General features: G+C 35.8%; 2 protein-coding genes across 2 annotated transcripts in view; one reads left to right on the forward strand and one right to left on the reverse strand.

Moving 5' to 3' along the window:
- The window catches only part of RUNX2 (RUNX family transcription factor 2), a gene marked incomplete at both ends in the record, with an annotated part of 216,112 nt that extends 208,752 nt beyond the window's left edge, over positions 1-7,360 (reverse strand). Inside the window, one exon of the mRNA XM_083856790.1 lies at positions 7,303-7,360. Coding sequence (XP_083712916.1) covers positions 7,303-7,360 — 58 coding nt within the window. The remainder of the gene's footprint in view (positions 1-7,302) is intronic.
- SUPT3H (SPT3 homolog, SAGA and STAGA complex component) overlaps positions 1-25,777 on the forward strand; it is a 255,548-nt gene that overhangs the window by 32,180 nt on the left and 197,591 nt on the right. The window lies entirely within an intron of this gene.

A 25,777-nucleotide genomic window follows, 5' to 3' on the forward strand; every position in this document is an offset into this window, starting at 1 on the left:
TGTTATTGCACTACAAGCACTAACACATTTTATGTAGAACACTGTGATAGCATGAATAAACATATTTTTTAACTAATATTAAGACAGGACCCTGGCAAGTTCCTCTACTGCATGTTAGCAAGATGCATGAAGAGTGGCAAATGTTCTTGGGGTACTGCTGGCAAATCTGAATGCAATAGCACATTCTCCTTTACAACTTCAGTGCTAGAGTGAAAAATATTGTACTGATAGAGGAGTCTTCTAAATTTATACTATTGCTTCTATTTATACTATTGGCTTCTTTAATTCGAATTTCACAATTTTAGAAGTCAAAGTTAGTAGGAATTAGAGGCTTGAACTGTGTACATGTGTGTGTTTGCACATACACATCTCATTAACATTTCTTAAAAGAAAGAATACCCTGTTCTAATACCACACATGGATGCATTAAAATATTGTGTGTTTTTTAACTCTGTCTTTTCTGATTTCTATTAATATGAATTAGAGGTCTTTTGAGGGATTAACACTATCTGGCGGTCAATGTACTTAGGCGCAATTATTTATCTATATTGTTTTTCCTTAATGAAAAAATAAACAACCCTTTCTTTTGCTTATGTATATAGGGTCATATGTATTAAATGTGTCTGACAGAGAAATTCAGTTCAGTAATTACTAATGACTTGTAACATCCCCCTGCTCCGATTTGTTCCAGCAGAGCTGCTGCACTCAGCATATGGTGCTTGATGTATGTGTGTGTCTGTGCATATAGATGCAAATGCATCTCGTTAGTGTTAATTTTCATTGTGATCAAGGCTGGGTCCTGTTCCTCTGAACAGTATTATATTATGTAACTGGCAGTGGCCTCTGTCTTTCTGTTTCAGTAAACCACAGAGTAGATTTAGATCTAAGATATCTGACCATGAGGGATAAGTAAACAATGGTTTGGCACACTTACGGTTCAAATAAATTCTGGGGAAAATAAATGTATGTAAGGTCATCAGCTTTTAACTTTCCTTAATCAAGAAAAATGAATGATAGTAAATTTTAAATCGTTATGAAATGCTAGCAGTTCTGGGGAAATATAATACGTAAAATAAGCTGTCAATCAGAAATACAGTAATCATATTTGAATGAATTCCTGCCAAAAATTTTTGCCATGAGGTTTTTAGCTATAACATATTAAAACTTACAACTATTGTTAATTCCAGAACTGCCTGACCTTAATGAATATGGCATTTTTAAGAGACAGACAGCAGAAGAAACTATTTCTACCCTTTGCTGTAAAATAAAGGTAGTTTTATTTGAGGTGAAAAAATATTAAGGAAAACTATTATGAATACAGTGGAAATTAGACAGAAATACTTATCTTTAAAGCACCCTGTGTACTTAAAGGAGAATGTAGCATTTTTTCCTTTAATCTTTTGCTATTCTAAAATTAATTTTTATAAATAAAAACATTTAATAAGGAGTAGGTTGTGCAAAATAATTTAATTGCTCTGATTAAAGGGACTTTAGCAGTTCAAGAGAGTCAGGAGAAAACCTATGGAGTTTTCCCTCCTGGGGCAAGTTCCTACATGAAATAGGAAACTTAAAGCTACATGAAGAAGGCTGGAACAGTATGGTAACAAACAGAATAAAAAATATATACAGGGAACAGATGCATGAATGATGGATTTTTTTTTTTATTATTATTAATTGAAAGTGTTAAACTGTTTTACGATACAGTAACATGAGTTTATTTTGTCTTTGTGCTCACCTTTAAAATATTCTCTTTAGGGTGTGCTTTTCAGTATGTTAAGTGGCAGGTCTTATATTTATTTGTAGAAGAGAGCATGTTTATGTAAGGAAACGTGCTCTTAGATTTAGGCTTTATTAACTTAAAAACAAAAACACCTGAGAGCAGAAGATAGACTTCCTTAGCCTGTTTCCCAGAAGACTTTAGAAGGCAGTTTGGAATGAAGATATCTAATGGAAATTAAAGCTATTGTATGTAATGTGAGCACAAATGAATTTTGTTGATAAGAGTAGGTATTTGTGGGGATTCTGTGGTGGAGAGGTGGATGTTTTCTGCATTTTGTAGGTGACTTTTGTCTCTGGATAAAAATCTGTGATTAATTCCTAAGTCTGGCAGAATTTCCAAGGAAAATCTCATTGAAATGGCACACAGTTTATTAATTTATTTCTGAGTATGCTTATCAGAATAAATATTGCATTTATTCCATTTAAGCAAATTAACTTTTTATCTTGAAAATAACAGTTGTGTGTTTTCTTGTTGCAGTTTCTTAACTGCTTGTATGAAACTCAGATTCTCCCAGTGCTGAAGTTAAGACCCTAAAATACCTCAGGTTTTGCCATCTTAAACTGGCTATTTATCTTGAGGCTGCCTTAATTAAAATATTATATACTCTAGGGCATATTAAACATGGCAATTTATTGTAATTCTTATTAATGGAGTGTATTTAATGAGTTTTCAGAACCGACTCCTTCACCTACAACACACAATGTTGATTTTTATTGGGTACACAGAGGGAAACATGCAGCTGGTCAGATTTTCGGGAGGTGCCCAGCACTGACAGCTGCCCTTGGCTCGGGTTGTGTTCAAGCAGGAGAAACGCTGGTGCTCAGCACCTTTTCAGCTTGGCAAGCACAGGATAATTCCTCGCTCCCATCTCTGCTTCAGCTTCCACAAAAGTGTGCTGGAATCGAGCATAAAATAATGCCAGATTCTGCTTGTATCTTCAGATTTTTGCATTAAGTTAGAGTTTTAGAAAGTTTTTCTTAGTTGTTATTCATGTTGTTCATTGCTGGTGTCTGCCACAAGGTGCGACAGTCCGTAAACACAGTTATTACCTGTCTCTCTCGAACTGTCTGCACTGCCTAGTTAGCATCTCTTGCCAGAATTGTTAGCTTATTTTTCCCTTTTTACTTAAATGGATGCAGTATTCAGTGTTTGTTATTTACTTACTGCTGCTCTGAGCTTCTTGTTACTTGCTAAAAAGTACGACTCTCTTCTGAAAGCAGTTGGGAAAATAAAGGTATAAGGTGCAATTTTAAGATTAGTGTTAGTCTGACCATGACCAAGAAATCACACAGCTTGAAAGGAATTTCAGTATTATTGTTATACTCTTAATGTGGGGTGGCAGAGCCTTTAAATATTTCTGGTGGAGTAGTTAATACAGCATGGAAGTTTGATATTTGTACAGTTTGTAAAGGAATTTGAGGTGTTACCCTATTTTGACTTCAGTTTTCAAGTATGCACTGGTGCATCATTAATCATAGGAAATGCAAAAATAAATAATATAGTCCCTTTGGATTTTTCATGTGAATACTTACCTTTTCCTTTTTTTGTATATACAGTTGAGGTATTTAGGTAACCCCTAACCTTTTGCTTCAACAAGGAGGTACAGTATAAAAATATTACCACAGTCTTCATATGAGCAGTTCTCTCTAAGAAAACCTCTAGATGAATATTTATTGAAAAAAAGCAAAGTTGCAATACAGAATGACTTAGCTTGGCCTGAATATTATATTTTAGACCACCAGTGAATAAAATTAAAAGCACATGGATTTTGAATAACTAGAAAAGGTTGTAATTGATTAGCACTGCATGAAAGTATTGAAGTGGAGTGAGTTTTGATTTGTGAATGGTCCTATTCAATAGAGATTAATCCTGTATGTTTGATAAAATTTTAGTGCCCCTAATGAGATAGGATTTTTTTTTTTCTCTCGCCGTTTATTTAACCATCAGATACTCTAAGACTCTCCTAACAAACTGGAACATTTTGATCTTACTGAATTCTTCATCGGTGTAGTTGATTTAAACGATGTTGATGATTAATAGTTCATTTGAAACAGCTAATTAAACAGATCAGTGCATTTTGCTGCCTGCAGACCTTGTAAGTGATGAAGTGCAATCCTGCAGGGTTTGGGGCTTTCAGATACCGGCAGCCTCTGTGCGAAGCTGCAGCTTTCTTAATGCATGTGAGAATACTCTTTCCTGCATAGCTTTCATTATTATTATTATTTTAATCTTGGTATTTTAAATCATATTTTATGCAAAGAGCAGCGATTCCTGAGATTTTGCTTCGCACTCACAATAGTATGACATTAAACAGAGCTGCTTATGGAAGTAAAACTTATCTTTCTATACACAGATAATCAAAAAGGATTTGTTCCTATCTTATCAGTCTCCTAATTAAAATTAAAAAAAACCCATAAGATTCCCTACCAAATAGTAAAGCAGTTGAGAATTGAAATTTACAAAAGGTTTGGGATTTTTTCGGTGAAGAAGATATTGAGGAGTATTTTAATATAAGCGGAGTAATTTTTTTGATTGTCAACTTGAAGACTTTAGATTTAATATATGTCTATTGGAATCAGCTTCCAGAAATTACAGGTGAAATAATTGCTTGAATTATCAGCTAAACTGAGATCCTATTTTTTTCTTTTATTGAAATCCTTCTCTGAAGATGCACAGAATATAGTCGAAGATGCCTTTTCCTATTTTAAAATTATAATTGGTGTTGGAGGCATTTGAGAAGGTTTTCAGTCTCTGAAATCCTTTAAGTAAATTATATTTTCCAAATTTTATACCAAATATGCAGTTTGATTTTTTTTTTCATAGTGTTTATTTTGAGCCTTTTTTTCCCCTTCAGATGCTATGGATATAAATATAATAGCCTTTTCTGGTTGAAATGAATCTAGTTAGATTTAAAAGCCTGAGAAGGCTTACACGGGCTTGATGCAGTCAAAACCTGAGTATAACTGGCAGAGGATAGAGATAATTTGGATGTGAAACCCAGAATGTAGTTAATTAAAACATACTAAATTGGAGAGGAATATAAATGTTTGCATTAACTAGGAAAGGATCCTTCCGCTTCGCTACTCTGGTTTTCTCTTTCATATGAAGTCAAAAACACGTAGACAAAACTGAGTGGAATAAAAGCTTTCGGGAATATGGTTAATGGCACAGATTAGCAACCATGCGGGTTAATCATAGCTCTGTTTTCCTGCCCTGTTATGATTTGTCATTATGTTTCATAAGTTCATTGAAGGGAAACAATTAAACTCAGCAGTCTTGAAAGGAATAAGGTAGAGATCGGAAGAGAAGGACAGTACAGAAAGGAAGAACAAGATCGTGCATTCTCAGGTGCTGCTGCATCACTGAATGGCAAATTCATGAGCAGCTTGGGTATTCTGGGTTTTTTAAACAATAAATTCTGCCTCTTTTTTATAAAAGTGGGTTTTTCAAAATTTGGTTTTAGCTCAGGATGCATTGCTTACACACTGACAGAACTGATGAGATTTTGTAGTCCCTTGCATCTATTGTTTCTTGTCCAAAGTGAAATTCAGGTATCCAACCGTATTTAGTAAAGTTCAGGAAAAGTATTAAGCACAGTATCACAGTACTTCCCACTGGCTTTAGGAATTATCAGGACTAGGTGAATTAAGCAGTCAGACTCGGTGTTTTGATAATTTTAGCCAACTAAATTTCTTCTAATCTCTTTTGGAAGTAAAAGCAAAAGAAAGTCCCTATACATGTAAACTGTATTTCCTGTTGTAAACACTGGGATAATGTGGTCTGGCTACGCTTCTGCTGTGCCTCGCTCAGACACCAGTTTGGGTAGAAAAGCTGCTTTGCCGGGTCTGTGTTTGCATTTCAGCTCAATGTTCGGGGTATTACAGCTGCATGACCAGCCTCAGGTCATGTTATCTCATCTGGTATCTATAGGTCATATATTAAATCGTTCACCCTCCTGCCAGAAGCAATTTCTTCATTTCTGTTCCCATACCTGGTCTCTGACATTTTTCATGAGTGTAACTGGGAGCCAGTCAAAAGCGTGTGAAGTAGGAGGGGTAAAAGGCACCCCAGGCATCAGGTCACTACAATAATGGGGATGTATGTACTGGAAATGGTTCTAGCATTGTTGGTTTTTTGTAGAAGGGGGAAAAGAAAGGGTTCGGCAGGGGAGGGAAAGAAATAGGTTTAGCTACGGTCCCAACATAATTTCGACATGCTGGACACTATTAAGAAAATCTTGTAAGTTTTCACTTTTTTTTTTTTTTCCTAAGGCTTTCAGAATTTTCAGTTTGTCTGTCTGAACTGCCTCAGTGAAAGATGCTTTGAAAAAATTTTGTGACTGTATTACTTGCAGTTCATCAAGTGTGGTGAGAATAAAGCACTTTGCAGTACACTTTAAAATATAACTTCATTTACTTACAGATAAATCATTTAAAGTCTTATTTGATTTTATTTAGTATTTGTGAGATTCTCTCTACCGATTTTAAGTCTCTGTCTGAGAGGGTGAAGCTTTTTAAAGTAAGAAAAGATAGAAGTGCAATTTTATAGTGTATTTATGAGTTTTATGAGCATTTATATGTACAGTGCATATAAATAATTACTTCAGTATATACATATATGATTTCTTAAAGGAATCTGTGTTTACAGTTCAGAATATTGAAGTAAATATTTGGCAGTGCTCTTCTACAGAGGTTTTTACATCCCACTTTCAATTAAACTTAAAATTCAGCAGCATGTTAGATCATGTATTTTTTATTTCATAGCTTAATATTTTCATGCATGAATGTCTTGCCTTGTTCATAATAAGTGTAATGAGAAGAATTTGCTTTTACAATTGAATATATTATCAAACAAGCTTTGCTGTGAAATGAGGGCAACTGAGGACTAGAAAACTGCAGATTTAGACTGATAACTTCCTCTGAGATATATGTAAAAATAAGATGCCTGGAACAATGATAGGGCAGTTTTGGGTAGGATAGGCTGCAGTATGCTACACACTACTCATTTTCATCAGGTTTAGAGAGCAAGCAGTCTGAACTTAAAGTTATTTAAGCCTTTTACCATATCTTTCATTAAGCAGTCATGGTGAATATATCTAAAAGTGTTACCAGAGTTCTTAATGAGATTTTTCTGAGCTGCTGATTAATTCACTAATTATTTTATCTTTTGCCCTAAGATAATATTAAACATTTTTCTAGATCCCATCAGGCTCTTTCCAATTCTTGCAGCTACACCTTGACCCTAGTGACAGCTGAGCACACCTGCTGTCAAACACTAAGGACTAAGCCACGAACTTCCCTTTGCTCAGCTTGCCAGCTAACAAATTTGCTTTAAAACTGCAGAAGTTATTTACAGTTACTTCCCCCCCTTCAAAGAAAACCCCAAACAACCAGGTACACTTTTTTAACATTCTAACATCCCATTCAGCTTTTTTTTTTGCTTAGATAACTACAACCAGTATTGTTCTAAGTAAGAAAACTCTTGACAGCGAAAAACAGAAGCTCAAATATTGCAGCACTTACCCCAAAAGAAGTTTTGCTGACATGGTGTCACTGAACTGAACAGGCTGTTTGATGCCATAGTCCCTCTCGGTTCACGCAGAGCTTTCACCTTCTGTTGTAAATACTTGGATCCTCAAACTGAAAACACAAACCATAGCCAAACCTTGTTTTAGTTTTACTGTGTCCCTGGATTGCATAGACTCTACAGTTGGTTTTTTCTCTGTCAAAAAATTGTGTAGTGCTGGTAGCATGTGAAAAGGAAGGCAACAAAACAAAAAAAAAGAGAATGAGCAAATATTTGAAGGACCTACTATTACTGCATAGACTGTGGTTAGAGAGCACTTACTGACTCTGTTGGTCTCAGTGGCTGGTAGTGACCTGCGGAGATTAACCATTTAAAAACCAGAGACTCCTTTCTGTCCTCCTGGAGAAAGTTTGCACCGCACTTGTGGTTCTGTGGTTGTTTGTGAGGCGAATGAAGCATTCACACAATCCAAAAAAGCAAAAGCTTTAAAACTCCTTTTTTTTGCAAGCACTGTTACTGGAGCGAGCGAGTCATGTGGCTGTGACATCAGAGGACTCCAAGTAGGACTGCCTACACTGTGGCTTTTTCTTTCTCTCTCTCCTTTTTTTTTTTCTTCTTCTTATTTTTTTTTCTTTTTAATTTTTTTTTTTTTTTTTTTTTTTTTTTATATTTTGACAAAAGGCCCGTATAAGGCCCTTCCTGGCATTTAGAGGGACATAGCTTTTGAATTTTTGTGACTCATGAGGCTTTGGAGGGAGTACAAAATGCTGTAAGAGCCCAAACTTCTGTACAGTTAAAGCATATGGACAGCAGAACTTTATTTGTACTCTCAGTTCAGGTTCCCCCCACTCTTCTTCCCCCTCCTTTTTTTTTTTTTTTTTTTTTTTTTTTTTTTTTTTTTTCTTTCTTTCTTTTCTTTCTTTCTTTTTTTTTTTTTTCTCCTCCCATTCCCTCTCCCTCCTTTATTATTGTGTCTGTGGAAAAGTGAGCAAAATTGGCACAAGTGGCTGTGTGAAATTCTGAACAACAGTGATGATTTACAATAATTTACATCTTTGGATTGTATCACGATCTTGGGTCTGCTTCATATTTGCTGGGTGGCTGGATTCCTTCTGTTTTACTTTTTCTCCTTGTCGTCTTATACTTGTGAATCTGTAACTCATTGTAAGAAACTTTACCTTTCCTAAGGTCTAGTAGCAGGCTGCTTGTTGGGGTTGTGTTTTTCACTGTAATTGGCTGTCACAGAAGTGTTAGTCTGGGGATTCCTTTGCAAATCTTAAATCATGTCTGCCTTGCTTTACATGCTTTCAAAACTACTTGGCAGTTTTATGTGATGCAAATTAAGGGCAATTATATTTCTTTTATATTTTGGGCAAAATATGTCATTTGGATATCATAACTGGTTGTGTGCTGCAGCCTGGGAGTGATGCTTTGGAACACCGGCATTGGGAGGATTTAACGTGGACGTTGTGGAGCAGAGTGAGCTGGGAGGGTTGGGAGGTTCTGGTTGTGCTTACATTAATTCCTTATTATAGTTCTGGTGTTTAAGGGAAATAGAACAGTCCTAAACTTTTGGGGAGACTATAAATAACTTCATTCACCAGTTAGTGTTAACACTTAGTTTTAAAATGAAACATAAATTTGATGCACATGTAAGATTCAAATACTTAATATCATCTGTGTGCATGTGTGTGTGATATTTTTTTATATACTTAACATATTGTAACTTTGACTTTGATTGTGTAACATAAGCCCTGACTGTACCAGTACGGAGTGGGTTAACAAAAGCAGTATTTTTTTGTTTATAATAGAGGCTTTGAAATAAATTGCAAAATGCTGTGTATAGTAAGGAATAATGTGCACAGACAGTGTGTATTAGTAGTCTTGATTTGCTCACTCAGATTCAGAACAAAATTGGAAACATCTTTGAGAAAGTATCTCATTTTTTGCCTCTTTGGACATTATATCTAGAACTTTTCATATTATCCTGATTGTACCACAGATGCACTGTAATTTTAAGTTTTAGCTGAATGAATTTAATTTTTTTTCCTCTTTTTTTTTTTTTTTCCCTGTTTTTGGAGGAGCAGAAGAACCATGTAAAACATTTTCTAGATATCATTCAGCTTTTATTTATAAAATAAAATACATCTCTTTGATGCTGTCATCCCTCCTTTTTTGTTTTCCTTTGTCCTGAGTTTTCTCAGTTAGAAATTGGCCAGGAATGGTGTGATATGAATAGCTAAAGGTGTGAGTGGAGAGCAGGTTCTCTGTTTTGTGGGGATGGGACAAATGAGAGAAGGTTTTAAGTAAAAAATAGATTGTTTTGAGTTTTGTTATATAATTATCAAAAAAACTAGGTACTTCTTCATAAAAACTTCTTTCATAATAATTATTGTAAAGTAAATTGGATTGTTCTTCATTCAATACTTGAGAGTTATTACATGTTGCCAAACTTAGAGAATTCTACCATAAAATTCTAGGAAAAAACCAAAACATTCCACTTAAAAGTAAAGGTGATATTTAATTATATTCATGGATTTATTATTTATGTTTTCTCTGTATGGTTAAGATCATCAATGAAAAAATCTTAAGGGTATAAAAATAACGGAAAGAATACTAATCTTTTCATATACAGATGTATGTTTGTATGCATTAAAGTTTTAATCAACTTGTGATGCAGCAAAAGCTTTTGGAGGTTTCTGGCTCTGACTTGGGGAACTCTTAAATTTTAAGTTCAGAGTTTTCAACTACAGTTACACGTTGAAGGTATTTATCAACTTTTATTTGATGGAATGTAGGTGAAGTATTTTTAAATAATAGATAACTGTTGCCTTGACTTTAAATACTTATTTCCATTTAAATGAAAAAAAAAAGTTTGATTTCAAAACTTTGCACTTTATTTTTAGTAATATCTTTAGTATTAGACTATTGAGCTTCCTATAGAAATCTGAATATAAAAAATTATCGCATTGAAATGCTGTTCTCAGGCTTTCTCCAGAATGGCTTTTTCATGCTTTCACTTGTGTATTCAAAGTTATTTTCTAACTTTGTTGCTGTGCTTTGATCTGATACCTGTAAGGTTTGGTTTTTTTTTTTACTTTTTCACCTGTTCAAATCAAGAGCACTACAAAGAAGTCTTCATCTAGTAAAGCAAAGGCCATTAAACCCAGAAAACCGAATACTGTAACTGAGTAATCGAGATGTAGTTTGTAAAAACTGTCACTGATAAAAATGCAGGTTTTTTAGTATAGAAACATTATAAAGCCAAAATTTGAGACCAAATACCTGTGAAACTGGTGGCTTATTTTGGTACAGTTTGCACTTCTGATGGTGCAGATGTAAAAATCCTGAAAATCCACTGTGTAAACCACTGTCTTGATTGTAGACTGATGCTTGACAGGCTCTTGTTTAAAAGGTAGATCTACAAAAATGGAAGTTCACTTCTGAGTTCCACAGGGAATGTATGAGTCCCAATTACACTTACAAAGGAAGTATTATGCTAAGGAATTTCTCTGGTAAACTATGAGCTTGATCTTTGATGACAAATGAAATCTAAAAGTCAATTGTAATGCAACACTAAAAGATAATTACATCTTTCACTGTTCTTGAAACGTGTTTTGGAACTTTCAAGCTATGCTTTATTTCCAAACATTTTGCCTTATGTCACTCAAAAGTTCATCCAGTGTATAAACAGTGTGATACCCTGCTGAAAGTTTATTTGTACTTAAATGTTTTCTTCTATGCTACAACTGGAATGATATAAATACTCTGCTTAGAGCAGTGTGATGACAAAATTGTTAGATTGCATTTGCTTACAAGTTTTACAATATATATGATAACGAGATGCTGGTTTTTATAATTCAGAAAGTCCTGGTGCAGTTTCCTCAGATGCAGGTATTCACTGTAGGTCTTGTTAATGTATCTGTTTCCACTAGAGCAGGATTTTTTTCTTTAAGTGAAGCCTCTTCCTTTGGCTTTGTTTTTCCAACTGAGGAGTGATTATAATTTTTAGAGGAAGAAAATTGTGTTTTCCATAGATTCACAGTCATTAAAATATTTAACATTTAAAATATTGTTTGTTTTCAAATACTGGCATGTTTTGGGAAACTTCTGTTGTTAGACTTGGGTATTTTGTAGACTACTTATTTCCATCATCTCTGCAACAGTAGAGTTTGTTGATCCTGCTTTGTACCAACCTTTTAAAGCAAAGGCTAAAACTACCTGCTGATTAAAAAAAAATGCAACAGCATGGTTATTTCTTCATTTTAAAATGGTACTTATTGCAAGAGTAGCAGTGAGAGCCTGAGTGTTACTGCTGCCTTTCTCTGCCTCAGAACCTTTTTCTAGGTAAGATACGATTTGAAGTGGATGGTGCCTGGGACCTAATGCAGAGGGTAAAAAAGTGCTCTTATCCTTCTAGGGTAAACAAGTGTTGTCTGTTTTTTCTACAGTGCAGTCAGGCTGCTGAAGATCACATTAAACCTTAAACTGAGCTGTTGTTTAAATTAAAAAGATGGTCATCTCTTCACCAGTGAATACATCATGAAATAGCAAGTAGTCAAAAATTGTTTTCATTCACTCTGAGTTGCCACTTCTCTCACTTCTCCACAGCATAGCAAAGTTATCCCCCAGTGAAATAATCTAACCCCTGATCAGGCTTTGAGTAAGGGGCTGCATCTTAATGGTCAGATGTGTTTCATCTTGATTCTTCCTGCTCCAACTTTTTTTTTTTTTCTTTTTTTGACAAGCATTGCTTTCCCGGTGTTCCTATATCTTGTAGACTGTACAGCAGCTGAAAAAAAGTCCTTTTGATTAGATGCAGCCATTGTAAACAGTCAATATATGGTGTTTAAGATCATCCTAACCTCCTAGCTATTTTCTCTTGTCTGTATTTTTTTTTCTTTTTTTTAAAAAAGTCAACTTGGAGAAAATATGGGAAACTTGTCTCATATAACAGCTGAGGATGTGGCTAGGTTAAGGCAGGAAACTGCTACCCACAATGCAATGTTACATACACTACCACTTAATAAAATTTATTTCAAACATGCTACTGACAAAACCAAAGAAAAATAATATCCTAACTATGCTAGTTAGTACACTAAATATATCTAGGGAAAAGTGAAAGTAATCTCTCTAGAGCCTTTCCTGCTTCTAGGGTACAATGCTACTAGTAGTTAAACCAGAGCAGATCTCAGCAGTTAAAAGCAGTGACCTATTTTTAGAAAATATTCATATTTTTCTGGAAATTAGTGATTATGTGTTTTTTAATAACAGGCAAAGTTATTTTATACAGACAGAATTCAGATAAGTTCTCTTCTTAGGTTTTTCTGGTTGGCAAAATATCCTCTTAGGTCGTTTTAAAACTGGCAACTTTTCGTGCTTCATCCCATTTTCAGTGAATCTTACTTTTACTGTAGCCAAGCAGCCTTTTTTATCTCTCCTTCCCACTTTTAATCTCTTTGTTGGTTGGTGTGAAAATATTTTCCATGTCATACATGGGAAAAGAACTGAAAAGAGGAAAGTTCAACGTCTTCAAACCTGAAGATTTAGGAGTTCCAGTTGTTTTATTTGATTGCCTGCAATTTGAACAGCGTCGTAATTTGTGAGAGGTAAATAATTAGGTTGAATTCTAAGATAAATTTAATAGACTCAGATCTCCTGCAAACATTTCCAAATATCAGACAGAGATACATACGAGGTCACTGATGCTGTGCCACAAAATGTCTTGAAAAATCTTGTTCTGGATATATTCTTGTTTCTGTTTGTTTTTAAACGCATGTATGTTGAGGGTGATCCTCTTACAGAACGTTTTTGAAGCGCTTGCCTGTAGTTAGAGAACACTTATCAAGAACAGCTGCCGTGGTGCTGTGGATCCTATCCATGGACTCATGGTGGTCTGCTGAACAACGTTCTTCAAGTTTGACAGGTGAGACAGAGACTCTCCAGTGCCACTGCTTTTGGATGAATCTAGCTGTGGTTGGAGAAAGTGCATCTTGCCAAAATATATGGGTAAGACCACACACAGTCTTTAAAATAGTTATTGTAAGCTTATTTTTAGGCAGTATATGTCTTGACAGTTCTTTTATTTGCATGCCAGTTTCACTGCTGCTTATAGATTTTTTCATTTATTTTAGTAATGGCAATTGCAGATTTAGATCTATGTTTGTAAAGCTTTTGCACAACATTTACACTGGAAAAATACAGACTTGCTACTTTCAAACCTCAGTCAGGATCAGAGAACAGATTTTAAAAGATTTTAAGGCAGAGTATTTATGCTCTTCAGATTTGGTGTCATTGTTTTTATATTCAGCCCCATTTTCCGGGGCATAGTTCAGCAATAAAAATTTGCTTCTGGTTTTAAAGTTATACCAATTTTAGTAGCTTCTGTGCTCGTATAAGTCTGCAGCAATGTAGATTTAGGACATGAAATTAAGTTCAGTAAGTAATAAAAAAGATTTTTTTTTAATTGCACACTTATTAAATACTGAATTTAGAATCTGTATTTTATATATATATTATAACTCCTAAACAGTATTTTTCATATATATTTTAATATGTAGAATATTCTTTGCATTCTAAGTGCCTGCTTCAACAGTTGGCTCCATAATGTGTATTTAAAATATTGTGTGTTTAACTGACAGTGTGGAAGGGGGCTGCACCCTGTAGAATTTCTGAGTAAACAATACCCATTTGCTGACTTTCAGAGCAGATGTTTTTTAAATACCCCAAGAGAAATTAAATATAATACTGAAAGGGAATATCATAAACCATTCATTGGGTAGTGATGCTTAAAAGTTATGGATTCAGAACATGTTTTTTTCCCTAGTTCTGTATGTTCCAGATTATCTTGCGTAATTAATGCATGACTATTTCTCAAGAAAACATTACTTATTTTTTATTACTTAACATTGCATAGGACCGTTGTTTATAGCACTGGACTTTACAGACAATTAAGGAAATAGTCCCTGCCCCAAGGAATACACAATTAAATATATGCAGCCAGCCATTTAAGAAAAGTATGAAAAAGAGGGAGGGGAAAAACCCCATTATAATGAACAGCAGTAAAAAATAAGTGAAGAATTACATGGAGAAGGGTGAGCAGTTAGTTGTAATTTTAATATTAACTTTCTCCACATATTCTACTATGAAGATTATTAGCTATTTGTATGCATTTGGCTGGTCTTGCTTTCTACTTGAACTTGAGCATGATGGCTGATCATCATGGTTCCTTCTCTGTATTTTAAAAGAAAACCAAACCCAACCCCAAAACATTTCCTAATGCAGTGATTGCACGGGGGGATATTTCTCTGCTGTTTATGATGCTTACTTAAGTTTGTGATGCTCAGTCCTGTACACAGTGTTTTTTAGGAAAAAAGAGAAAAAGTAAAATCAGGTACTTCCATTCCATCTCCTGTTTCTCTTTTTTATTTTTTTAAAAGTGTTTAATACCTGGATTTTCTACTTTTTTTTACAGCTTGTCAACAGTCTAAAGTTTCCCTTGTAATTAAAAATGTATTGTGGTTTTTTATTGGAGGAGAGATCTGAAGATCATTCATGAGAAAAGAGGTTGAGAAGGGAATGGAAAGAATAAAATTGGAAGGAGGAGAATTAAAAAGAAAACCTTGGTTTTTAATCAGCTTTAACAGTATGGCTCCCCTTTCGTAGTGAAGAAATACTGAAGGTGAGGAGAAATGAAGACATTGGAACAGGATGAATAACCAGAAGATGCAACCCTTTTCCTGGGGACAACAAACATAGAACAAAATTGCCCTCTGGTCTCCAAGGCGACATGAACCCCAGTTTGTGCTGAAATAGCCAGTTCAGAAGTGCCCAGTTGTGCTCAGGGTGGTGTCGAGCTCCTTTAGAGGGAGTTGGGCTGTCTCTGCATAGCACTTCAAATGGCCTCTGGAGGTGAGCCTGAAGAATACTAGAACCTGAGGGATGTTGGGAAGAGTATGGGAGATGTTTGTGTGAGATGTCCAGTGCCTGGTGTGTTGTGTCCTGGGGAGTTGGTTGATTTTTTTATTCCAGGAGGAGAAAGCTCGCAGCATTTATAAACAATCTGTTCAATGCTGGCCAGATAAACAGGTGTCAGTTCTTTTTAATACACATTTTTTGTCATGCTCTGAGTAACAGACTGCTTAGTAACTGAAGGGTGGTAACGGAGAAGAAAAATAAAAATGAATTGCAGTCATTCCTTCCACTCATACCTCTTCCTCCTCTGACCTTCCAACCCCAAAAGTGAGGAAGCTGGGCTGTTTTCAGAGAGACCCTGTGGTTTGGTTGCCAGAATCCAGACCTATAGCTTGTAAGATAAATAATGTAAGCTTTGAGGAAATATTCTGTGAGGATAGGACAGTATATCTGTCGCTTGCTTTATCACTTTAAACATTTATTTCTATTCTCTTTAGATGGATAAATAATAATTTGTTTTAAGAAGATTAATCACTGTCTATATTTGTTGGCTCCATGAGAGAGTGTCTAGTAACCAATCAAAGGAATCAGTTCTGTGGACTATGGACAGTTGGGTAAACAGGGTTCTTTTAACTTGGAGACCCAGCCCATAAAGAAAGCAAATTGTTACATTTCCATTTCAGAACACAGGTTCTGGGTCTGCTGCTTAGCTGTATTTGGTCTGAGGCTTCAGAGGTGCTAAGATAGATGAAATTCTGTGTTTTGGCACAGAATGATGCAGATAGACTGTAAATAGGTATTGCCTAGTTGAGGACAGGCTGTAGCTAGGAATGGACACTTAACACCTCAATTGTTTTTGGAGCTGAATGGCCAAACTCCATTAGTGAGTGGAATAGGAGATGTTGGAACAGGAGCACTAAAACCCAGTATTGTTGGAAAATTCTGCATTGCAGTCACAGGCTGATCCAGCCTGAAAAATACATAGTGTTTGCTTGTATTTTCTAAATTCTCTCCTGAAATCATTCTGCTTCTAGAATGGTGGTTTCAGTTGTTCCAGGTCTGAAAAGACTTTGGAATCAAGGTTATTACTGTCTGAAGAATTAGTTCAAGAAACAAAGCAGTCTCTGTTTCATGTACCTGCGCATCAGATGTCACGTTAATTGGTTAATATTTGGGCATGGCATTTTAAAGAAATCTTTATTTTAGTTGTATGGGATCTGCATTCTAGATTATTTCCTGTAACACTTATTTTGCACTAAAATCCCTTAGATGAGGTTGACTGTAAGAGTTCCATCCTCTGTGACAGTCATCTCCTCTGGATTCCATGGTCTGTAATTGTGATGCCAAAGCAGCTCCTTGTAGCCAGACTTTTTGTGTATTTTGGGAACTCATGGGATTGTAAAGTTTGATGCTACCAGCCCGTTTTTTAAGCTCAAGCAGTGCTCTGGGCAGTTGCTGCTTGGCCAAAACCAGTGCTGAAGGAAATGTGGCTTTTCATGAGGCAGAGTTCATTCCCATGACATGGGCTTTGGGGTTGGGGCCCTCAGAAATAACTGTAATCTTTGAAAAGTGTAAAATGTAAAACATCCATCTTTCACAGTTTGTGCCTCTATGTCTACTTAGTAGAGTATGTCTTACTTGAAAAAAAACCTTCCATAATTGGGATTTGGGAATAACACAAAATATTCAATTTTTTTTTGGTCATAGTTATCCGTTATCCTGCTCATTTGGTAAAATTACTAATTTTCCTTTCTTCAAAGTCTTAAATTACTATTTTTTTATTTTTTTTTAATGATCATCTGAATGGTTTCTTGCTTTTAAGTCCAGTTTTGCCCAGTGTGAGTTTGAAGCAGCTTTGCAGCTGAATGTTTATATTTCAGTTTTGGGAAAAATTATACCAGTCTGTTCAGAAATGGAGTATTTGCAGTAGTAAGTGGCATCTTTACAAGCTAAACATAATGATCAAAGAGCTGAAGAAATAACAAATTTAGTTGTCTTTTGGACAAAATTACAATGGAATAGCCTTTGGTTTGTCATTTAACTTCAGCATGATTTATTTTTCTTCTCTTTTAATTGAAGAACAAATCCAATTCATAACTGAATGCAATTCAATCTTCTCATTTTCTTATGTGGGTAGAAAATATCTGTTTTATCTGCGTATAGGAGCTACAGTAATTCAAGCTTTATTTTTCCTTTTGAATAACTGAAATAAACTTAAAGAGCCAGACATTATTATGCCCAGTTTTTTAGAATTCATGAATTTTACAGAACAGTTGCTTTTTGAGTGGTTTTCTGTTCTGCTCTCATCAGTAATTATTCCTAGATTGGACATGTGACATATACACAGTGATATTCAATATTCAACCCTAGTCACTGATGGGTTTTGTTATAACTTACTTGGAAAAATCACTTCTTGGCAAAACCCACCACAAAATAATAGATTTTCTTCAAGGTTTCCTAATTGTTTAGAGGTAGATTCTGAAGAACTTGCGCATAGAACTATTCCCATCTGATAGGGTGGGTTTGGGTATTTTCTTGTTTGTTTTGTTTTCTTATGTTTATCTGTTTTTCCTTGTTATTTGTCTTCCTCTGCTAAAACAATAAACTTAGCTAAGCTCTAGACAAAGAATAAGTTGAAGAAGTTAGCACAGAAAATCTAGAATTAAGGTTTCCAGGGACTCTCCTTACAGCCCAACTGTATTTGGCACATTATAATGGTGTTAATTGATTGCATTTTTTTTTTTTGTCATCTCTAGAACTTCCGACTCTTTGCATGGAAGGAATGCTACTCACTTCAGTTGGTTACTCAGTGATTTTCTTGTTACTGATGGCTCATTCCATGGCTGTTTGCCATCTTTCCTGCACAGAATTCAAACTCTAGTATGAAGAATTACTAACTTTCATGTGCTCTGCTGGCACATGTCACACTATAAGAATACTTAACAAATGTTAATTATGCTCTTCTCTTCACAGTACTCTTGGGAGAAATATATTGCTTTTTGTGTCAGATATATAGCTTGGTTGGGACTATGCAGAGAATAAAATTAAAGAATTAAAAGACAAATATAACCCCAAATGTCTAGCACACAGCTAGGGGCTACTTGTAAAAATGCTTAGCTTTATCTCTACATCTTTATAAGTTTAACCAGTTTATTTTGTCAGTGATGGATATGTGAACTGCTAAAATCCAGTGCCATGGCTTAAACAAGGAGTGTGGATAGTTACTGATCATCTCTGAGGAGGGGCACAGCTGAATGGGGTTTCTGTGATGTTTCTGTTTTCTTGTGCATAGATGGGCTTCATTGCTTGTGCTTTCCAAACATAAAGTTGGCAATTTGGAACTGAGCGTGTCCACGATTATGATCAATAGCCTGTGCAACCTTTTAGAGATTCCAGTGGAGACCAGATTTCATCACAATAGTGGAAATGATTGATTGAGGCTACAGGTCTCCTACATCTGAGCACCAGAGTCTTTATGTGCCCTTAATGCCTGACATATTGACCATGTAGTTGTTGGATAAGTTGCTGTTGAAAATACATGGTTTTGTTCAGCTCTTCATGTCCCCACAATCTTACTTAAGTCATTGTTACACTCTAGCTCCATTTTAGGTAAAGATAAAAAAAACCCAAAAAAACAACCTGTGTTGATAGAAACAGACTTTATGTAGCATTAATAAATAAAGGCCTTTATTAGCTGTCTAAACTTAGAATCAGAGAAATTTCAATCCAAGCACTGACCAGTGGTTTGGTGGTTTTTATTGGCTTTGGGTAGTCACTTGAAAATTGGCACGCATCTGTCCTGGTTTGGTTATTCCCTTCATTTACCATAAATCAGGAATGATTATGCTGAAGTTATTGCAATCTTATAAAAGTGAGAGCTGTAAAAATCCAGAGACTGCTTCAGTGATAAAGGGCTGTAATCTGGTGCTTGAGAGATGAGATTAGACTCCTGTTTGAACCTTCAGGCCTTGAGGTAAATTGTTCACTTTCAGTTGGTCATCTTAAAAAAGATTTGTTTTTTTCTTAAACATCAACAAATTTATTTTTGAGGGCTGTTCAGATGCCAGTGATGAGGGTCACAGGAGTACCAAGATTAAGTGAGTTCACCTTTGCTGTTTTTGATAGAATTTTTAGTCCCCTGTACCTCTGAGGAACAGAGAAGACGGCCTGATACTTGACCATGAAAGTGAAGATTTAAGCAAAATAATACTACAATTTTTAAAAATTTTGTCCACAATCAGCATTGAAGAACACTTTTTTCATGGAGTATTAGCTTCTTTCAATTGATTTCAACCCCTTAATGAAATCTCCTACAAGTTTTCTGATGCCAGGTTTTCTGCTGCATTTTTTCCCAATATCAGACTTAATATCCTGGGAAATGCTTGAATTCGCTGAAGAAATTTCTAGTGGCTATGATACTGTTGTATTTGTGGATTTGCTACTGAGCTTGTGTCTCTAGGGGGCTTTTCAAATTTAAGAAGGGTGCAGAGCATAATCAAGTGTTCTACTTAATCCTGTCAATTAAACACCACCAGTGGAGTCATCAGGGTACAGTCACCGCCTGTCCCTCGTGCCTCTCTCAGTATAACTCATTTCTTTGTTAAGAAAAAAAAATCGGGGCACTTACAAATCTTGTGTGAAACTAGACATTTCAACCGAGATCAACATTTTGTTGTTCAAAACAGGATAACAGCTGTGACTTTGTAAGCTACTGTTAGTGGTTTTTAGAAGCTAATTTGTCAGCTTGCTGGCACGCTGAGCTCATTTGCCGAAAGAAGTTGATGTCATCTCCCATATCGTTCTTTGTCAGAGCTCAGCGTCTCCTCTGCTTTAACCAGTGAATCCCAAATAGAACATTACAGACCAGGGCTGTTTGCCAGTGGCATTAGTTTTCTGTTTATGTAACTTCAATTTAGAGCTTTCATGACTAAACACAAAATTCAGTTGTCATGTGAGAGTTGATCACCCCTTTTTTTTGTATCCTCCGTCCATGATATGTGGCTCCTTTCTGTGTACTTTGAATTAAAAAAAATGCAAAGAGCAGAAATGTTTATTATTTTCAAGTATTGCCACTTAATTTATTCAAACAGCATTCAGTGTGGTTTATTACTGCTTGTTCCTCATCTAGCACAAAGTAAGGACTTATTAATGACCACAGCTATTGACTAAAAATAAGATTCTTGGAAGAATGAGTGAATGTCTAAGTCAGTGATTATCAATTAAATGTCAATACAGGACATTGTTTCAACACAAAATTGTTTGTAGTTACTGTTGAACATCCTTGTGAAACTGCAAACTGACATAGTTTCAGGTTCTATCTTACTGCTAAGAAGTAATTGCAACACTGTCAGGGAATTTGGTAATTTTAATCTTCTGATAAATTGCTCAGTGGCTTTTTAGCAGCCTCAGTAGCTTTACAATATGTAGTGGGATATAAAGGAGAGATCCTTTTTTCTAAGACACCAGCCAAATAAAAGAGGAGAAATTTAAGGGTAGAAATATTTAATTTTTGCACTAGAGCAAAGTTACTTGCAGGGTGTACCAAGGACCTTCATAGAATCATAAAATCTCCTGAGCTGAATGGAAACCAAAAGGATCATCAAGTCCAGCTACTGGGCCTGCACAGGGCAGTCCCAAAAATCCTCACTTCTCCATCCTGGAGAAGCCAGAAAGCAAATGGCAAATTTATTTAGAGAGTGAAATGGTGACTGTGTGGAGTCACCCAAAGATAGCACAGAATTGAGGGGTGACAAAACAGGTGAAATCTGTTGCTGATAAACCAGTGTGAACTCTGTGCTGTTTATTGCCATAGAAAAAGATTCATACTGGAGAGCTCTATAAGAGAGGCTTGGTAGTTCCCAAAACTTGATTGGATTTTAGAGAAATTGAGAATATCTGAGCAAAACAGTGGTACTAATAGTTCTGCTGTTGTGTTCATCCAGTTATTAAAACAGTATTCTAGAACTGAACGAATTCTGTGTAAGGAGGAGGCACTAAACTGGCCTGGGAAGACACAACTGGGAGGGGAATGTGATAGAAATCTGGAATTATGAGCAATGTGACGAAAGTGAGTGGAAACAATTATTTCCCTTTTTCATAACAAAAACTAGGGGTACTAATTAAGTTATCAGATGGCAGGCTTAAAATGAGTACAAGGAAGTAGTTTTTTAACAGTGCATAATTAAAGTGTTGAATTCGTCAACAAGGCACTGAAGAAGCCAAAAATTACTGTAGCTTAAAAAGGATTAAGAGAAGATCACGGAGGTGAAGTTTATCTATAGCTGTAAAACACAGTTTTCTAGTCATAACCTGAGGCAATACTTTAGGTCTGTTGGAGAGAAAACCAAGGAGGGGTTTTCCCTGAGCATTCAGTACTGGCCTTTATGGGGGAACTTGATCTCTGAGCAGATCCCTGTTCTGAAGGGTTTGTGTATAGATGAGCTGATAACAGCACGGAGATGCTACATACTGTGTACCGAGGTATTACCGTGGGGAAAGTCACCAAATCTTCAAAGATTTGATCTAAGTGCATAAATGAGGAAGTGCTGTAAAATCAGGATGCAGGAACTTAAAAACTTTAATTGCTTATGCCTATAAAGGTAAGTGAGTTATGCTTCTGTAGAAGTATTTTCAAAAGTATGAAAGTATTTACCAGCCTTGTGATTTATTGATCATCCACACATTAATATTTCACAGCAAGTTTTAAAAACAGTGAGGTGTTTCCCAGTTTCATTCTATCAGGTTGGTCACCGATTATTTCTGATTTTCCCATTTAAACTCATCTTAATTTTGTTAACATTTTCAAGCCTGTTTCTTTGTTGATATTTTGTGCTGCAGTTGTTGAACTATTAATGATTTTGCCTGGTCTTCCTGGAAGAACTGGCCTACAGAAAGCTGTATGACTGTCCTCAAGTGACTGTCCTCTATGTGTTCTAAAACCAAGGATTCACATGTGACAAATGACTGCTCCAAAAAGTCTGGAAAATGCTGGTTTTAAATAATCTGCACCTTAATCTTACAGAATCATGGGATGGTTTGGGTTGTAAGGGACCATCTTGTTCCAACCCCTGCCATGGGTGGGGACACCTTTCATTAACCAGGTTGTCCTCTAAGCCCTGTTCAGTTTGGGCTGGAGCACCTCCAGAGATGGGGCAGACACAGCTGCTCTGGGCTACCTCTGCCAGTCCTTTTCTGAAAGGTGTAACCCTATTGAAAGATGTGTCAATACCTATAGTATTAAGGCTACTAAAATTCTATTAATTCATCTAAAATGAATGACTTTTGGGAAAGATTAATTTGTATATTTAGTACATTATTTTTTTTTTCTTAAAAGTGTGTTTTGATCAATCTCTTTGAGCATAAATTTGGTTCCATGTCATCCTTAGATATGAAAAACATGAAGCCTTAAGGTGTGTTTAATAATGAAAAACTTCAGCAACATTTCAAAATATAACATCATAGATGATCGTTTGTACTGTCTTAACATGCTGGACAGACAAAATTTACTGAAATCATAATGTGTTTATTAAACACCTAATTTGAGATTTTTCTTCTCTTTTGGTTTTGCATCCAGCATTTATCATCTTAGATTTCAACCACACACTTTTATATAAGCCTGAGGGTGAACTTTATACATCTCTTTATGGAGTAGAAACACAAAAAATTATCACATTGCCACCTGGACTGATTTATCCCCATATTGTCACAGATTTATGATGATACTATTCAAACACTTAGTCTTTGATTTGTCAGACATTTCAACACAGTAAACTAATAAATCTAGTAGAACTTCTTTTGAAAGATTGTTTAGTGCAAATGTATCTAATCTCATCTAAAGCATACTCAGAACTCGCTTCAAAATCTTGGTACCATGTTTGGGGATTGCAGAAGGACCACACATATTGTCAATGGTTCTTTTAGCAGACCTGTTAGCAGACCTGTTTTCCCTGAATCTTGATTATTTCCAGAGTCAGTAGGTAAAAGTTTCTAACTTCCCCTTCCTCTTTGTCATCCATTGAAGAGTAGCAGTTTTGTGGTCTGACTGACTTCTGCATTGCTGAGTGATTATGTAAAAGCCTCATCTTTGTCAGTTGCTAATGAGGTACTTGAGCTGAAAGGAGCTTTTCCTTTCTATTGTTCTTAGATTAAAAATGTAATGCCTGTAGTAAAACAGGCTTACCTGTAGGCTCTTCCTCCTCTTCTTTCTGCTTGTGAATGACCCCATCCCCTAAGAAGTTTCGAAGATGGTCTATTGACTTTTTTTTTTTTTTAGGGTATTTTTTGCTTCAAGTGGAAAATTCAGATCAGATTTTTATATTTTGATAAGGGCTCCAGGGCTGGATGGTAGGGTGAAATTTTTGTTGTAGAAAAGTACAACAAGTAGGCATACACTGCCTACTAAGTGTATGATGCTTGTCTGTGAAGGTGGTGGAGGAGGACATTTAAAAGGAAATTGTTATTTTTTTCTTGTTGACATTGTTTCGATGCCTAGACTTTATGGGCTTTCTCAGTGTCTGATGTTACTGTAGTAGTATGAACTAATAGCAAATATAATCCTCTCTTAAATAGCATATTAATTTTGATTTTGCCAGAAGTTGTTGCATTTTTCATTTGCTTAATTGTTGTAGCAGTGTGAATATTTTGAAAGGATGTAAAACTGACATCACTTTATCCAGATGTGCCTGCTGATTGCTGGAAAAGCCTGGAGTGTGGGTTGAGCCAGACAATTAGCATAATATTGGCATATGTGTAACATCATTAGTAGTTCCAAATAAGCGTCATGCAAATATGTGTTTGGGGTTTTTCTCCCTAGAAGTAGCAAGCAAATAACTGTTAAAATGTAAGCAAGTGTTTAATTGGGAAGAATTTGTCTTGTTATAAAAACCCCATATTGAATCTCTTGTTATGTATTTCACTGTTTTGCCTGTAGCAGGACCAGAACTGGTTACTTAGGAAGAAGCTGTAAGAACTGTGCAAGCAGACAGCTGTGCAATTGCCATCTCATATGAGGGGAAAGAACCCACCTGACCATCAGTCAGTATTTAACTTTTGAACATACAAACATAGTTTATGAGTTATATATAACAGGAATTTATCAATTCTTTAATTCAACTCTGTGAAGTCTTTCTGCTTTCCATCAGGGCTAGGACATACAGCTCATGTACAGCAATACTCATGGTTTTGATGGTATCATCAAAAGATTCTGCAGTGACAGAGGGAATAGTTCTGTAACGCTTTGACTTATGGCCCTTCCATCTCTTGTTGACTGAATGATTTGGTATTTTATCCACCACACAGTTGTTTTACATTGATATTGACAAGGAGAGATTTTCTTTTAGTGCCTGTACTGTTTTCAGTGTTTGCGAATACCCACAGATCACTGGCTTTTGCTGTAAATTCCAACAGTCTCCTGTGTAAGAGCAAAACTGAGTGCAGTCTTGCCACTGGATGACGAAAAACATTTAGTGTGTTTTGCCTCTGAACCCTTCTGTTACTCAGAATATTTTAACCTCATAAAGTTGGATAGAATTTTAAAAACATTCAGCCAGTTCTTGTTCCAAAACCTTTTGGGTCGGTTGCCGAGGGCTCCTCGCTGCCTTCAGTTCCAGGACAGTGGATGTCTAAACCTTGCTGGTTCTCATTACAGAATTCCCTGGACCAGAGGATGGGTCTTGTTAAAGCCCATGTCCCTCCTCGGTGGTAAATCTCTCAGTGATGGCAGAAACGTCTGTTGTAACTCTTAAGTACATTTTATTTCTGGTGTTAACCAGGCATGAATTGCCTCTTCCTGTTCACTTATAGCTGAATAGTTGTAAGAGGGATTCATTTCATTAACTTCACATTTCTGCTTGTCAGCATATGCACCTGAGCGAGTAAGAATAACCTTCTTTCTATAGCCACCAGTTAGAAACAAGCAATTTTAGGTAGTGATTCCCTTGAAAAGAAGGGTCTAAAATCAGTCAGATGAATCATAACATGTTTCTCTCCATTGCCTTGGAAGGAAGCAGAAGTTGACTCAGATACAGGTGTTTCTCCCCACATCCAGAAACACCACCCACAGTGTCTGTGTTTCACACTGAAACTGAGGGAGAGCAGGGCCAAGAAGAGCAGTTTGGTACTTGGATATTACCATCAGACTTTTTGCCATAAATGTCTGTGTTGCTGTACTTACCACATGGAATTTGTCTGTGGAGCAGGCCTTTAAAGTAGTTTTACCACTCTTCTGTGTGAATGGTGCAAAATGGAGTTATTGACTTCAAAGCTTCTTTTCTAAGCTCTGTACCTGGACCTTAATCTCAGATATGCTTGTTTTTTTCTTCTTTTTAAATGTGCTGACTTTTTTTTCCTTAAGGTACGACCACTTTTCTTATAGTATAGTTAAAATGAAATTTATTATTATGTTACATTTCCGTGCTGTGTTTGTACCATTAAAGCTTCTTAAATAAATACAGCTAAGAATTTTAAATTTTGTTAGGATAATCTGTGTTGCCTTTCTTTTTCCTTTGGTAATTAAAAAAACCCCAAAGAAATGAAAATAATTCATCAGTCAATCCCAAG

This window comes from Zosterops lateralis (genome assembly GCF_965231275.1).
Source record: "Zosterops lateralis genome assembly, chromosome: 3".
NCBI lineage: Eukaryota > Metazoa > Chordata > Aves > Passeriformes > Zosteropidae > Zosterops > Zosterops lateralis.